The 14,075-nt window shown below is 33.7% G+C and overlaps 10 protein-coding genes and 1 pseudogene across 11 annotated transcripts, besides 2 other annotated features; 1 reads left to right on the forward strand and 10 right to left on the reverse strand.

The window, feature by feature from the left end:
* Positions 1 to 11,520: part of a mobile genetic element that runs on past the window's edge.
* On the reverse strand, positions 159 to 440 carry TVAGG3_0617970 (protein of unknown function, DUF4106 family; the record flags this gene model as incomplete). Its single annotated transcript, XM_051240250.1, has 1 exon — positions 159 to 440. One exon carries the CDS (start codon positions 438 to 440, stop codon positions 159 to 161), a length of 282 nt encoding a protein of 93 aa, XP_051086837.1.
* TVAGG3_0617980 (P-loop containing nucleoside triphosphate hydrolases family) lies at positions 554 to 1,031 on the reverse strand (the record flags this gene model as incomplete). Its single annotated transcript, XM_051240251.1, has 1 exon — positions 554 to 1,031. A coding segment is annotated over one exon (478 nt), but the record flags the coding sequence as incomplete, so codon positions are not given.
* On the reverse strand, positions 1,546 to 1,965 carry TVAGG3_0617990 (protein of unknown function, DUF4108 family; the record flags this gene model as incomplete). Its single annotated transcript, XM_051240252.1, has 1 exon — positions 1,546 to 1,965. The coding sequence occupies one exon, from the start codon at positions 1,963 to 1,965 to the stop codon at positions 1,546 to 1,548; it is 420 nt and encodes a 139-aa protein (XP_051086839.1).
* TVAGG3_0618000 lies at positions 2,001 to 3,233 on the reverse strand (annotated as a pseudogene). Its single transcript has one exon. A coding segment is annotated over exon 1 (1,233 nt).
* TVAGG3_0618010 (uncharacterized protein) lies at positions 3,262 to 3,951 on the reverse strand (the record flags this gene model as incomplete). The annotated part of the gene is made up of 1 exon (XM_051240253.1): positions 3,262 to 3,951. The coding sequence occupies one exon, from the start codon at positions 3,949 to 3,951 to the stop codon at positions 3,262 to 3,264; it is 690 nt and encodes a 229-aa protein (XP_051086840.1).
* TVAGG3_0618020 (protein of unknown function, DUF4106 family) lies at positions 4,450 to 4,844 on the reverse strand (the record flags this gene model as incomplete). The annotated part of the gene is made up of 1 exon (XM_051240254.1): positions 4,450 to 4,844. A coding segment is annotated over one exon (395 nt), but the record flags the coding sequence as incomplete, so codon positions are not given.
* TVAGG3_0618030 (protein of unknown function, DUF4106 family) lies at positions 5,220 to 5,930 on the reverse strand (the record flags this gene model as incomplete). Its single annotated transcript, XM_051240255.1, has 1 exon — positions 5,220 to 5,930. The coding sequence occupies one exon, from the start codon at positions 5,928 to 5,930 to the stop codon at positions 5,220 to 5,222; it is 711 nt and encodes a 236-aa protein (XP_051086842.1).
* On the reverse strand, positions 6,859 to 7,104 carry TVAGG3_0618040 (protein of unknown function, DUF4106 family; the record flags this gene model as incomplete). Its single annotated transcript, XM_051240256.1, has 1 exon — positions 6,859 to 7,104. One exon carries the CDS (start codon positions 7,102 to 7,104, stop codon positions 6,859 to 6,861), a length of 246 nt encoding a protein of 81 aa, XP_051086843.1.
* Positions 7,136 to 8,336, reverse strand: TVAGG3_0618050 (protein of unknown function, DUF4106 family; the record flags this gene model as incomplete). Its single annotated transcript, XM_051240257.1, has 1 exon — positions 7,136 to 8,336. A coding segment is annotated over one exon (1,201 nt), but the record flags the coding sequence as incomplete, so codon positions are not given.
* TVAGG3_0618060 (protein of unknown function, DUF4106 family) lies at positions 9,479 to 10,058 on the reverse strand (the record flags this gene model as incomplete). Its single annotated transcript, XM_051240258.1, has 1 exon — positions 9,479 to 10,058. A coding segment is annotated over one exon (580 nt), but the record flags the coding sequence as incomplete, so codon positions are not given.
* TVAGG3_0618070 (uncharacterized protein) lies at positions 10,531 to 11,409 on the forward strand (the record flags this gene model as incomplete). Its single annotated transcript, XM_001279508.2, has 1 exon — positions 10,531 to 11,409. The coding sequence occupies one exon, from the start codon at positions 10,531 to 10,533 to the stop codon at positions 11,407 to 11,409; it is 879 nt and encodes a 292-aa protein (XP_001279509.2).
* A 61-nt stretch (positions 11,521 to 11,581) lies between the features above and the next one.
* Positions 11,582 to 12,619: a mobile genetic element.
* Positions 12,620 to 14,075: the final 1,456 nt, after the last annotated feature.

The following is a 14,075-nucleotide window of genomic DNA, read 5'->3' on the forward strand; positions in this document are numbered from 1 at the left end:
GCTTATAAAATAACTGGGGTAGAAAAGAGGTTAGAAAAGAGGTTAGATATACCCATCTACCCTAAAATATATTTTTATTGAATTCCGTATGAAAATCGTGAAAAATAACAGAGTATTTTGACAACTTCAAACAAGCAGAGTAAATGAACCATTTATTTTTATTGACTTTTTACAATTTGAACTTTGTTTGCGTAGATATGAATTCTGAAAGAAGTATGAGGGTCTTGTATGACTTTGTACTTCTCCCATAGTTCATGTCTGTCAAACTTACCTGCCATGGACTCTTTCATAAGTTCCATGAAATCGTCTTCGGACAATCCAGGGAAAAGTATAATGTCAGTAAGTATTCTTTTAACATCTTTACTTAAACTCTTTGCTGTCTGTACACAAATGACAACTGAGATGTTAAAGTGTCTGAGCTTCTTAAGAATTCGACACATATCTTGTTCTCTGTTCTTTAACAAAGGATGAGAAGCAAAGTCATCTAAGATAAGAAGACATCTGTGAGGGTAAGTCTTCCAATCGTAAGATTGCAATTTCTTCGAAATGTATTCTATCTCTTTCTGTTTGTTTCTGAAGTGTTTCTTCTCTAATATTCTCTGCATTTCCTCATTTGGGTCTTTGAACTTAGAATTTATATACTCATTTATAGCATTATACTTCAAAACTCTTCTTTGGTACTTCTTTATCCAATCTAACAACTCAGTATCCTTTATACATACTAACTTAGACTTCTTTATAATATCTTTGAACGAATTGACGGTTTGGTCAAATTGACCAGAAGTACTACAAATGACTACTAACTCATAGAATGGGTTCTTCTCATCTAGTTCTTGTTGTTGTGCAGCCATTTTAAGATAAGTGAAAGTCTTACCCGACCCAGGTGGTGCAATTAGACCTGTTATACCATTCTGAGCAAATAAGAACTTGTCATGTATAGGTTTTATCTGAGCATTTTCTAACTTCCTCTTGTTCTTGTTTAAAACATTCTCAAATTTCTTGTCAATGTCAGCAAACTTTTTTTCTAACATATTTTTAGAAAAATTAAAATTTTTATCTTTTAGAAAATGTCTAGCGATTTCGCTATCTATATTCGAGACAAACTTTTGACTCAAAACATCTGTCGACCATAAAATCTTACATAGTGTAAACAAGAAAGGTGAATTTGTTCTAAAGTTCTGTTTCTGGGAATATGACAAGAACCATAAAACATTACAAAGAGCAGTCTTAAAATTTGTCAATGACAGACTTGTTGACAGAGATGACGCCTCTTGGAAGATGAAGTCCAACAAAAGTTCTTAGAATGCAAAGAAGACACATGCGCTGTTCTTGAAGATGAAATAGAAAACAGAATAGAAGAGCTATTAAAGGACAAAGAACTTTTACATAAATATGGTTGCGAAATTTGACATAACTCCACCAGAAAAGAAGAAGAGAGAGAAAGAAAGAAAAGAAAGTAAGAAAAGAAAGTAGAAGAAGAGAAGAAAGAACCAGAGCCAGTTCCAGAGAAAAAGAAATTTGACATGTAAAAATAAAATTTTATTTTTAGAACATTTCTGGGTCAATGTCAATGTTCTCTTCCTCTTTAGGAGCAAACACTGGCTTAGACTCTAAAATCTTTTTACCCAATTTACCTTGAACTTCAACTATCTTAGACTCATAATATTCATAGTCGTCTGCTTTCTTTGGTTCATAAGGTATAACAAGTTTGTATGCTTTGCCTTCTTTAAGGTTTGAGAACTTTCTGTCAAAATTTTCTTTGACTGCTAACAAACCTTCTATGTCTAAGTCTTCAAATTTCGCACCATTTTTAGTCACAATAGCAAACTTAACTGGTTCGATGTTCCAAACTTTGTCAAATGTAGACTTTTCAAAATGGTAGAAGTAAACATTCAAATATATGAATGGGTCTAGTTCTTCTTTGACTTCTGTCATGTACTTGTTGACTGAAATATATTTCGTCATCTTTTCTATCGGATAAAAAAATATTTTTTTTAAATTTACTCAGAAAAATTTTTCTTTGTATATACGCCGTTCTGTATGTCTAAAAGATTTTTGACATTTGCCAAGAATGTACGTTTAGAAGCTGCCATATAACCATACTCTTGACAATATTGTTTATATATGAATCGTACAATGACCTTTCATCTAAACACTCAAAGTTAGTCTCATCTATAAACAGTTCATAAACACTCTTGTTTGCTTCTAACAATGTTTGTCTCTCTTCGGTATGTGGAATTTGTCTTGGATTGAACTTTGAAATATCTAATGTCATGAAATATGAGAACAAGTGGTTGTAAAAGTCAGATGTCAAAGTTTCTGCTAAGTCGTCAAAATATTCTGTATCTTGCATATGAGAATCTGACGTTCTGACAACTACATATCTTCTGTCAGAACTTTCTAACTTCATCGGAACAACATTGTTTGAAACCATGATGAAGTTTGCAACATTTTCACAAACTCTTTGGTCTTTATATTTTCTTTCAACAACTCCAACTTTGTCTGTTATAAGACTCTTCAAAGCATCTGAGTTTAAAACCTTTGTTGTATCTATACTTTGAAGTTCGTTACATACTATAAGTTTCATATTCTCTATTGAAGAGTTAAATTTACCGCAGATGTTTTCTAAGTTTGTCATATTAGGGTTCGAATAGCCCTCTAACAGTTTGCATAAGATATCTGTAAAGAAAGTGTTCTTACCAGTTCCTTGTTTTCCAATTATAATGAGAGCAGTTTCATTTTTAGCACTTGGATATTGTAAGATGTTTGCAAACCAACATAAGATATACTCATAGACTCTTTCGTTTCCATTGCATATAATTTCTTTGACATGGTCTAACCAAGCTTCTATAATATTTTCTTTCCATTCTACTTGTTCGTATTTATATCCAGTGAAGATAGAATAGAAGTTTGGAGATGGTGTATAGAACTTTATACCACGAACTGAAAAATCTTCTAACTTTGACAATAAGATATCCCAAGCATCTAACATCTTCATACCAACTTGTACGACTTTTATTTTCTTAAGTTTCTGTCTACATTCTTGTTCTGAAACTATTTTTGCTTTTGTTAAAGACAACATCCCATTCTTTCATGACATAACATTCTGGGGCAGAGTCAACATAAATGACTAAACGTTTCAAATTCTCGACTGCTTTGTTATAGTCTCTAAATGGACACATATTTCTGAACGCTTGGAAGTCATAAAAATCTGAAACGTCTATTCTGTACATTTTTATAAAAATAAAAAAAATATTTTTTTTATTCTTGACTTTGTTGTTGCATTTGTTCCATTTGTTGCATTTGTTGTTCTTGAGCTATTTGTTGTTGAAGTTGTTCTTGTAGTACAATACTTTCACCAGTTGCATCTTCCAATTCGAAACTTTCTGCCGTCATTGACAAATACATAGGACATAAAAGTTTTACAGGAACAAAGTTTGCGTCAACTAAGGTTAAGTTTATGTTTGCTAAAGTGTTTGAGTTTACTAAAGCTGAAAACTCTGCATTCGAATGAACAATAGGCAAACCAGCAGAGAAAGTGTTGTTTATACGCATGAGTATCTTTTGGTCATAGTAGTTTCTGTCGACATTCGAATAGCACTTTGAACCTAAGTTTGAAACAATATATAAAATAGGTGTACTTAAAGTCAATGGAACAGACAAACCTTGTATGACACCTTTTCCTGTTATAGGAAACTGTTGGTAGTAAAAACCAGATATAAGTTTTGTATTATAGCTCATATCGTTTATACTAAACTCAGTCGGACATCCAAACATAATGAAACCTGCTCTAGTTGCAGCACATGTTACATCCGTCCTTAAAGTATTAAATAAGTCAACAAAACCTGTTGGTGGTATATCTGAGTAAGTATCTTCAAAGAAGTATTTTTTACCATTCACAACAACAAAGTCTTCTGGTGTCAAAAGAGCAAAACAGGCTTTAGTCGTCATTGTGTTTAAGGTAGTTTACAATATCGTCCTTGAGGACTTTGTAAGTTTTGTTTATAGAATTATATGACTCAGGGTTTTTAGTCGTAATAGTATAAACCACTATTCTTCTGCCATTTATATATATTTAAAAGTTTTTCTGAAAGTGAGAAGAACTTCGTCTAAACTTTCACATGGCGTTTCTTGAAGTTCTCTGTCTAAGAAGTTCAAATATTTTGTAAAGACATAGAACTTTCCTTTGTCTACACGAACAAACAAAACAGGGTCTTTCATATCGTTCAAAAGTGTGTAAAGTCCTTTACATGAAATAAAGTCTATATTATTTTTCTTCAAACATCTTTCAAGAAGTTTTGACATTTTACTTAGCAAATAAACTTTAATGAAATGTTGTGGTCGTCAAATATTTTTATGACGTCTGGGAAACTATACTTTAAGTTCAACGTTTCACCTCCTTTCATAACGTATATCTTGTCAATGACATTATATGAAACACCACAGCAACTAATGTCGGGTTCTATTTCTTTGATGTTTATATCGTCTGCCTCTGTCAAAAGTTTCAATAGTTCTTTCAAAACTTCATGAGGTGCAATGACATATGAGTTCACTTTTACAGGGTTGTGTTCGACCAAGTTTAACATTATACTTAAAGCTTGACAAATCTTCTCCTGAGTTTGAAGTTTGTCTTTAAGTTGTTGGTAGTCGTTTCGAATATCTGCAACAGAACTTAAGTCTCTGCTAACTTCAGGATATGTTGGTTCTTTTACAGGAACAATTGTTATACCATCTTGGTCTTCGTATGGTTTCCCCACTTCAACATCTCTTTCTTTGACATTGACAACAACACTTTGACTGTTTGTTTGAGTTGGTGAATTTAACTTCACATCTGCCATCGCCATTAAACCTTTTGAAACACTTACGCTTCTATTTTTCGGAAATGACATTTTACTTAGAATAAAAAGATGGACGTATTTGAGTATCTCTTCGAATTGAAGCAGAACAAAGTTTACACACACAAACAATACAAGTTCATTGACAGAGTAGTTCTTTACACAAACAATGGAAATGTTATAGAATAGCAGTCTTTGCTGAACCAAAATATTTTCATAAAGCAAAGAAAGTTGGTATAACTGAAATGGTGAAAGTTCTTGACGTTGACAAAAATATAACAACAAAACTGACCGATATTTCTAAAGGTAAGTTTATAATACAATACTATGTTAAGACTGGCGTACTGTCAATATTTGACGGAGAGAAGTCAGTTCAAGAACAACTTACTGACCTGCTGCCAAAATCTGCTCGATGGAAGCTGTCGTTATGCCAATCTGAGGAGCCCCAGCAGGTTTCATCGAACGAATCTTCAAAAGAGCATCTTCCGTGAAAAGTGCTATTGGTTTTGTAAACTTCTTTGCTCTCAGTTCATCTGGACCGTCTCTGTCACCAGTATATTGTATTTGTACAGTACCAACAGTTGAAATACCACCCATAAAGTCTTCTGAGTCAGCAAATGGAATGCCAAGCCAAAAGTTTGAACGGTCTCCATTTGTATATTGAGTTTTTTGACCTCCTGTATGAGTCCATACTTTCACATATGGCATAATAGAACTTTGCATTTCAGGGTTAATGGTTGTTGTGAAGTTGTTGTTAAAGTTCATAGCATCTAATGTCAAGTTGTATGACCTCATATCTTCAACTGTAGAATATTCTTCTCTTGGATAATATTTGCCATCTATGTTTATATGGTATTTAATACCAGGGTTGTAGAAGCAAGAATAGTCATTTATAGTTCGTCTGAACAGTACAAACATAGTATCTGCATGTTTCATTGCAGTTGTTAAAGCAATATCTGTTCTTGCACCTGGGTCAGCACTTTGGTTTCCAACTTCACCTGCAAAGTCTTTGACAGATATTTGGTGTATAGGGAACATAAGTGGAACTGCAATATATTTGGCAGCTAAAGCATTTGAAATATCTGGGTCCAACATATAGACTGCAAGTCTGCTTTCTATTCTCTTGCATTCAAACTTTTCGCATGTGAACTTAACTGGGTCCCAAGCAGTTCCAGCAGCATTGAAGTAGTAGTTTACTTCAGTGTTGAGGTTTGAGAAACCAAAGTCTAAGTCAACTTTGTCTTTGCAAAATTCGGCGAATGACGTTTGATTTGCTCCCTTTACGTCTGTAAGAGTGAATGGGTCTTGTGTTGGTGCAATGACTAAGTTATTTTTGCTTGGAGTAAGTTCGATAGAAATTTTTCCTGCCCAGTTTGGCAAGTATCTTAAAAACCTGAAGATGAGGAAAGATGACAAAGGAACTCTAAGTTTCAGTTTTACTTTGGTTACTGCTGCTGCAGTTTGTCCAGAAAGGTCAACATAAACTCCTGGAACGTTAGGGTCAAGTCTTCTTATTTTCTCAATAGTTGCATACTGGTCTGTTTGTTCTCTAGCTTGTGGTTGTACTGAGTTTCTCAAAGCGAACCATTCATAGTTTGCCCATGTTACTGTTTGAACTAAGTCAGAGTTAGAATATATCTTATATCCCATGAAAACTTCTGGAGCATATTGGTATCCGACATAGAAAATTCCATTGCAACCTTTCTTGTCAGACAACTTGGCAGAAGGTTTTATTTCAATGTCTTGTTCCACGTATAAGAAAGAGTTGTCAATAGAAATTATATGAAACCTGTCGCAAGCAATATCTACTGTTGTTGAAGAACCTTCTCCAAACTCACCTACGTTTCCATAAGAAACAGCAGTTGTATATTCGTAAGTTCCAGGAACTATTTCTGACCTTCTAATGGCATTGTCGCATTCGTTATACCATTCGGAAACATTTCCATTCATGCATCCAAAACTGTTGGCGTTATATTCTGAGCGGCGTACATTTCATATGAGTAAAAATATAGAATAGTTGGATTTATATGTCATAATAGAACCCACTCCGACCAAGCTTTACTTTCTTCCTGACTGAGTTTTTAACTCTTCTTTTTCCTTCATTGCCCTCTGCTTGAAGTTGTTGCATCTTTGCATTATGTTCATCTAGTATGTTGCAAATTTCCCATGTCCTTTTTGCCTTTTGGCTCTGGTCGCCCATCTCAGGTAACCTATATCCTAGAAAGAGTTTGTCATAGTCTGTATTTGAGTCTTCGCGTATTGTTTGCATGACTCTTTCCTGAGTTTCTGGTTCAAGCTCTTCAAACAGAGCTGTCCATATGGAATAAGCTCGTTTCCAAATATATGTTTTTGTAGCCATTCTGGTTTTCTTTCCATGTTACCAATAATATCTTTTGTGAATGGGAAAGCTTTTACCCAATCTTTCAGTCTTGCGTCGTTTATTTCTGTAGTTGGTTTTATTTTGTCAAGGAACATGTTTTTCAATACTAACATTTCATTTGGTACTGTCCATTTGAGTTTTCTTAAATATTCATCCCTTCTCATTTCATTGTCTGCAAAGTAAGTTTTTATGACATTTTGTAAACTTTCGTTTGCAAGGTCATGTACAATAGGTTCTCTTCCTTCGCTCTCCCTAACTTTCTTTCTAAACTCTTCACCAAATATACCATCTCTATGGTTCTGTGTAGTTCTTTGAGATAAATGTTCTAGAACGTCAGGTGTTATATTTCCATCAGCCATGTTCATTTCATACTGGTTCAAAATATCTGCATCTTTCATATCTTTCAATGGCATTAAAGCCGCGCTGAAAATACCAGCTATGTCTCGTTCACCATTGACTTCCATTGCGTCTACAACTTCTTGGAATTGTGGTTGTAAGTTTATGAACCACCTATCTGGATTAGCTTTATGACCCCATCTCATTGTAGTTCCATCGTCTGCAGAAACAAAAGTAGGTTTGTTTCCATCTTGGTTAGGTTCTGAATGAACTTTAAACAATGTTTCATTTCTATATGTTTTCTTGAAATTTAACCTTTTATTTTCACCGAGTTCATCCGAAGATTGAACGTTAAATGCTCGTAAGTAAAAAGGGTTGTTGTATTTGTGTACATTTTTTTTCAGTTCTTCCATTCTATGCTGGATATTTTCATCTGGTGTTGGAGTCTTTTGTATGTCGGCGAACATTTTTCGATATTCTTCTACTATGTCAGCCGAATTTTTTTTAGACTCTTGGAAATATTCCATATTCTCCGCATACTCTTGTTGAGGGTCAAGATTTTTCGGCTGTTCCAAATCTTCATCTAGTTCTGTGAAGTTAGTTTCCAAAGGAGTGACTTGTTCGTTTCCTTCAGGCTCTTCTAGCTGTTGTTGCTGAACTATTTCTTCCATGTCTGGTTGTATCTGAACTTCTTCCTGTGGAGTTTCTTGTACCTCATCTGCTGGCATTTCATATATTCCGAGACCGTTTTTAACAATTTCCCTATCTACGTCATCCGCATTCATAAGCTTTTGTTCTTTCGTTCCGTCTCTATTTTTTACGCGTTTCATGACGAAAGTTGAATTGTCATTTAGCTCTGACATCAAATATCTCGGAGTAAATTCATCCATGTCATTTGGATGATATGCTATTAAATCATATCCCTTAGCGAGCTTGTATTTTCCAGGTTTGAGATTATATCCGTTTTGGTGCTGAGCCATAAAGCTAAATAGGTTCGGGTCAGTATTTCCATCCTTGAACTTTCTAATAGCTTCTTTATATCTGTCACTAAAGTCAACAGTATCTGGGAAACCACACTCTTCTTTAAGCATTTTTAAGAATTCTTGGTTTCCTTGTTCTCTACTTCTTTTATGTCCTTGCTCTGTTTGTGGTTGTTGTTGTGCAGGGTTTTGAACTGTTGGTTGTGCAGGGTTTTGAACTGTTGGTTGCTGTGCTGGTTGTTGTGTTGGTTGTTGTGCTGGTTTTGGTGCATGCCTGTGTCTGTGTCCATGTGACGATGTAAATGTTCTAGGTAGTCCTGGTGCAGGTGCTTCTCTTGGAGGGTTTGGTGGTATATAAATTCCACCAGCTGGCACATATGTTCCATCTGCAGCGTAATGTCCTACCTGACTTTTCGTTTTTAAGAAAGCATTTACTAGGTCTGTTTTGGTCTGTTGTAACTCTTTTTCTTGACTTTTCACAACAGTTGCTCTAACGGCGTCATAGGCACTTTGAACTGCCTGTCTCGTTGCTGCATCTGTTATTTTCGTCATATTTTGTGCTACTTCTTTTAACTCTTTGTCGAAACCTTCAGACTTCAGTTTCTTTCCAGATGAGAAGTCGTTCACTTGTTTCACCTTACTATGAAGAGCTTCGAAGGCGTTCTTAAAGTCAGCATTTGTTAAAGCTTCATTTGAACTGTCTTCATCCGCTTGTATTTTTGTCCTTATTGACCCTATGAGTTGGGCTGCTTTAGCGTTGGCTTGGGCATCTAACCAGTCATTGTTAGCTTTTATATACTCTGCGCTTTTCATTGCCTTTTGCATAGCCGCGTCGTTATTTTTACTTTCTTGTGCTAAGTTTTCATACTGTACGGTTTGGTTTTGCAACTGTAAAAGTTTTTCTGCCTTTACATTTGCTTCAACTTCCTTTTTATACTCATCGCTATCCATATATGTCTTCAGGGCTTTTTGTTTTATCTCTTCATCTTTCAGTATTTTATATTGAGTAGTATGGTTTTTCAAATTTATGACATCTTGTTCCATTTTTGCTACTTCTGCTGCTTTTTCTGACACTTTTTTCGCATATTCCTCTGTACTTAGTTCTTTCAGTTGTTCTTCTTTCTTCTTTTTCTCTACGTTTAACTCATTGAGTTTCTTTGTGTGTCTGTCATATTCTAGTTTCTTTTCGTTTTCACCTATTTGCTTCTGTATGTCTATGTTTGACTTTTTGACATCTGCTATTTGATTTTTGAGTGAACTCAAATTCATTTGACTTTGAGGGTTATAGGCTGTTCCGTCTGCAGCTCCACCATAGCCTGCCATTTTCGCTAAAAGTGCCGCTCTTAAACCTCCACTCTGTGCACCAATAACTCGGTTTAAAAGCATAGGGTTGCTTGACATTTGTTGCAACATAGTGGGGTCATTCATCATTTGTTGTTGCAACTGTTGTTGTGGTGTCAGTCTTACTATTGGATGTTTCAATGCTCTCTTCCTCTTACGTATATTCTTACGTAGCTTACGTGGCATTTTAAGTGAAGTTAAAAAGCGGCTTTTGACAGATGTTTGTATGACACTTTTTGTTCAGCACAAAAAACTACTCGGTCAAAGTGTTGTCAGTTTTGTAAAAAAACCGTCCTATCTCATTCTATAAGGGGAAAAGGCTTCTCAAAGTATACTTCCTTGGAACGCCCGTAACTTTTCCTGTAGCGACGATAGACCCTTACTTGTCCGGACAAAGTTATACTATTTTGAGTGCTCTACAAAAAAGTCAACAGCGACGACTCTCAAAAACCGTTGTGTAAAAAGTTTTACCGTTGGACAAAAAAGTATATATAGAAAACAAAAAACGTTTATAGTTCATTCAATATTTGAGATGGAACGGTTTGCCAACGGTAACTATTAAATAAAATAAAAAAATAGAGGGGGTTACCGTTGACGAAAACGGTTTATTTTAAACTTTTCTATGAGTAGTCCGAAAAAAACAGTTTATTTTTGTCTAATGGAAGCCAACATTAACAATTCTCAACCGCTAACCAAAGCCAAAGCCCCACAACCTCCAAGAACTGGCACAGCTGTTAGAATAACCGCCAAAAAGTCTAACAGCGAATTAAGAGAAATTCTTCAACAAATTTGCTCTAAATATCTCAAAGACGCCGAAGAAAACACACAACCAGACGCTATATACAATACTCAGTTCTGTGAAGTTCTGAACAAAGCAATTGCTAGTTCAATTGAACTTACTAAGACAATTCCAAGTCCAATTGAGCTTAGCGATGTCTTAGTTCAGTATTTTCCAACATTTACTAAGCTTATAATGTTGAGAACTTTATACCAAGTTCGTCAAAATCTTCCTCGTAACATCCAACGGTCATTCGACAAGACAATTGCCGAATTCCAAGTCTTTAGTTACGGATATGACCAAGATGAATACGTTGACGAGTTCGGAGACAACTGTACAAAATGGTTTGAATGCTATACGACAACACAATTTGAATTCGACTTTCTCGAATTCAACGCAGCAACCATTTATATCATTGCTCTTTACCTTTCCGAACAACAACAAGACCTCGCAGATGGAGATGTTGTTACTGTCGTCATGGAAACTCCTGAACAATTCGGAAAAAAGAAGTCTCTAATTGCCAAATTTGTTCCAGGACATCAGCTTTTCCAACGCACAGAAGTCTTCTGTATTCCTGGAACTAAGTTCTTTGTCAAGAGCGAACTCAAACAAAGATATAATGTGTCATTCAATTACACATTATATAATGTTTTCGACCCAGAAGAAGACTTCTTCCCAGAAGCAATGGAAGAGGAAGAAGAAGAGAAACACGAAGAAGAGAAACACGAAGAGTCCTCCGAATTCACACCAGAAGACTAACAATTTTCCGAATAAAAACCTCATTTTATACTAAACATCTTCGGGGCTAGAAGGGGCGCAGCCCCTGGAAGCCCCACTACCTTTTTTTTTTTTTTTTTTTTTTTTTTTTTTTTTTTTTTTTTTTTTTTAAAGAGTATTTAAATTCTATTATTTTTTAGTCTTTATGATTAAGGGTGCGCCCGGGAGGATCATGTAAACTTCAGAATTTAGAACCTTAATTTTTAAGCAATTACTTGGTACCTAAATAGGTAGTAAAACTCTAAAAATATCAAAAAGTACAACTTGGCTCCATAATAATCCTGTCATGGTGGCAGTTTGTATTCCCTAGTATTTTCCTCTTGAATCTCTTTTTCTGTCGAAATTAAATTCAAATCTCAGAAGTAGAAGTGAATAATCGATTTATTGCTGCTATTATACGAATAAACAAATCCATTATATTATTTTTATTTACATAATATCTGTTTGAAGTTCATAATTCTATAAATTTTTCTTCAAAAACATTACAATCTTGATAGTTTTGATACTGTTTAATAGGTTTTTGGCACCTTATTTAGTAATTACAACGTATCGAGTCGATCTGAACTTAATTTTCGGAAATTTAAAATATTTATCATAAGTAAAATCTGATTTGAAATTTATGTTTAATTACTATATTTTGCATAATCCTAAGTAGCTTTTGTAAAAATTCATCAAAAAAAATTTTAACGTGCTTTAATTTTTTATTTTTTAAAATAATACATATTATTATATAACTAGAATATTTACAAATTTTACTGCTTTCAAAAATTTAATCCTCCTCTCAAATAAACGTACATCCGGGTGGCCTGTTTTTTGCAAAAAATAAAATTTCATTTTTTTATGCTTAAAAAGTCAGAATTTTTATTTGCTTCTGGGATATATGATGGCTATATCAGACGCCCATTCTTTTTGATACTCAACATTAAACATAAAACTTAGCCGTTAAGGCTCTTCTGAAAATATTTTTTTTTCGAAAAATTTGCGAAAAAAATCAAAAAATTTAAAAATCCCCGAATCTGCAGGGATTTTAAAAAATTCTTTTTAGTAAAACTTAAGGATATTGTATCAGATATATTGGTATGGGCAAATTCTATTTTAATACAATATTCATCGAGATATTGCGCTAACGAAGCATTCAAAATTGAGAGGGTAATCCTCCTACTCTCAAATAAACGTACATGCGGGTGCACCCTTAAATATAAAACAAATGTGAAATTTTTAACACACAGAAATAATCGATTGAAAAATTCAATTGACATAAGTTTTGGATATTTCTTTATTTATTAGTAATTATATCATAAAATAAATTTATAAAAATAAAATTTTGAAATAAGAGTATTTACATTGAAAACTACACTTTACATTAAATCTTTTAATTTCCAATGAAATATAGTAAAACATAGATAAATTCAAACGAAAAGTCGCCGTTTTATGCATAAAGTACCACAAAGCAGATGCCTGTTATTGCAATAAAGAATATGAATCAAAAAATGATTGATTATTATGCTGTTCTTCAATTTTTCAATATCATATTTCATTAGAAAACAGAAGTTAGAATGTGTTTATTTAATAAAAGCAAATATAACTAATTTCTTATTCATTGGTTACAAATTCCATTCCTGTAATTTGCAATTTAAATAGTTTAGTTCCATCAAAACAATGACTAGATATGATCAACTAAGCTTTAAAAAATTGGCTGCATTTGATGTCATCTAATAACTAATCCCAAAAATATTGCAAATTTTCTATCTACTCTGCATTCACATGAACAAATCTTTGGTGATGCTTGTTTTGCTTTGATTACAAATGTTAAATAGCTTGTAATAGAATATTTACAAAAGTTCACATCAAAAGAATTTGTAGTTTCGACAATGATTGATCTACCAGAATATTGTTCTGTTTTGAAATTTTGATAATTATTACCACTTATATATGTTGAATTAACAGTTATATAGCCATTATATATTGTTACAAATAAATAGGGAGACACATTGTTCACTATAGCACATTCCGATAAAATCAATCCATTATACCCAGAATTAACAATACCATTCGGGATATCATTACCAATAATACTATTTGAGACAATGTTGTACATTTTCATTGTACAAAATGGAACTCCTGTTAGGAAAAGAATCCCTGATGGATAAGCTGTATTATTGATACAATTTGAAAATGTTGTCATTTCTTCTGAATTAAAATACAGATTTGCAGCAGCATTATTACTGATCATATTCGTGATATTATTATCTGTGCATCTAATATCACCGCCACCCATTTCTAGGGCTCCAAAATCTGATTTCCCAACATCCATAGTTGATGAAAGTATGAAAGTTTTATTGTTTGAATTAATAGATGAGTATATATGACTAGAAGCAGCGTTACAAGTCATGTTAAAGCTTGTAATTTTATGAAGGATATAACTACCAGAGTGTAAATATAAAACACATCCTCCAAAGGTATTCAAGCAAAATGAGTAAAACTTTGACCCAGAGACTAATAATTTTACTGAATCAGCATTAGTGAAATACATTGCTTTTTCATTTAGATTTTGAAAATGTGAGCTCAACACCAAGTAGTTGTCATAGTTTATTAACTTTCTTATTTCTTCATTTGTATAACAAATTAAAACATCTGAATCATAAAAA

Source organism: Trichomonas vaginalis, chromosome III (genome assembly GCF_026262505.1).
Source record: "Trichomonas vaginalis G3 chromosome III, whole genome shotgun sequence".
NCBI classification, from domain to species: Eukaryota; Parabasalia; order Trichomonadida; family Trichomonadidae; genus Trichomonas; species Trichomonas vaginalis.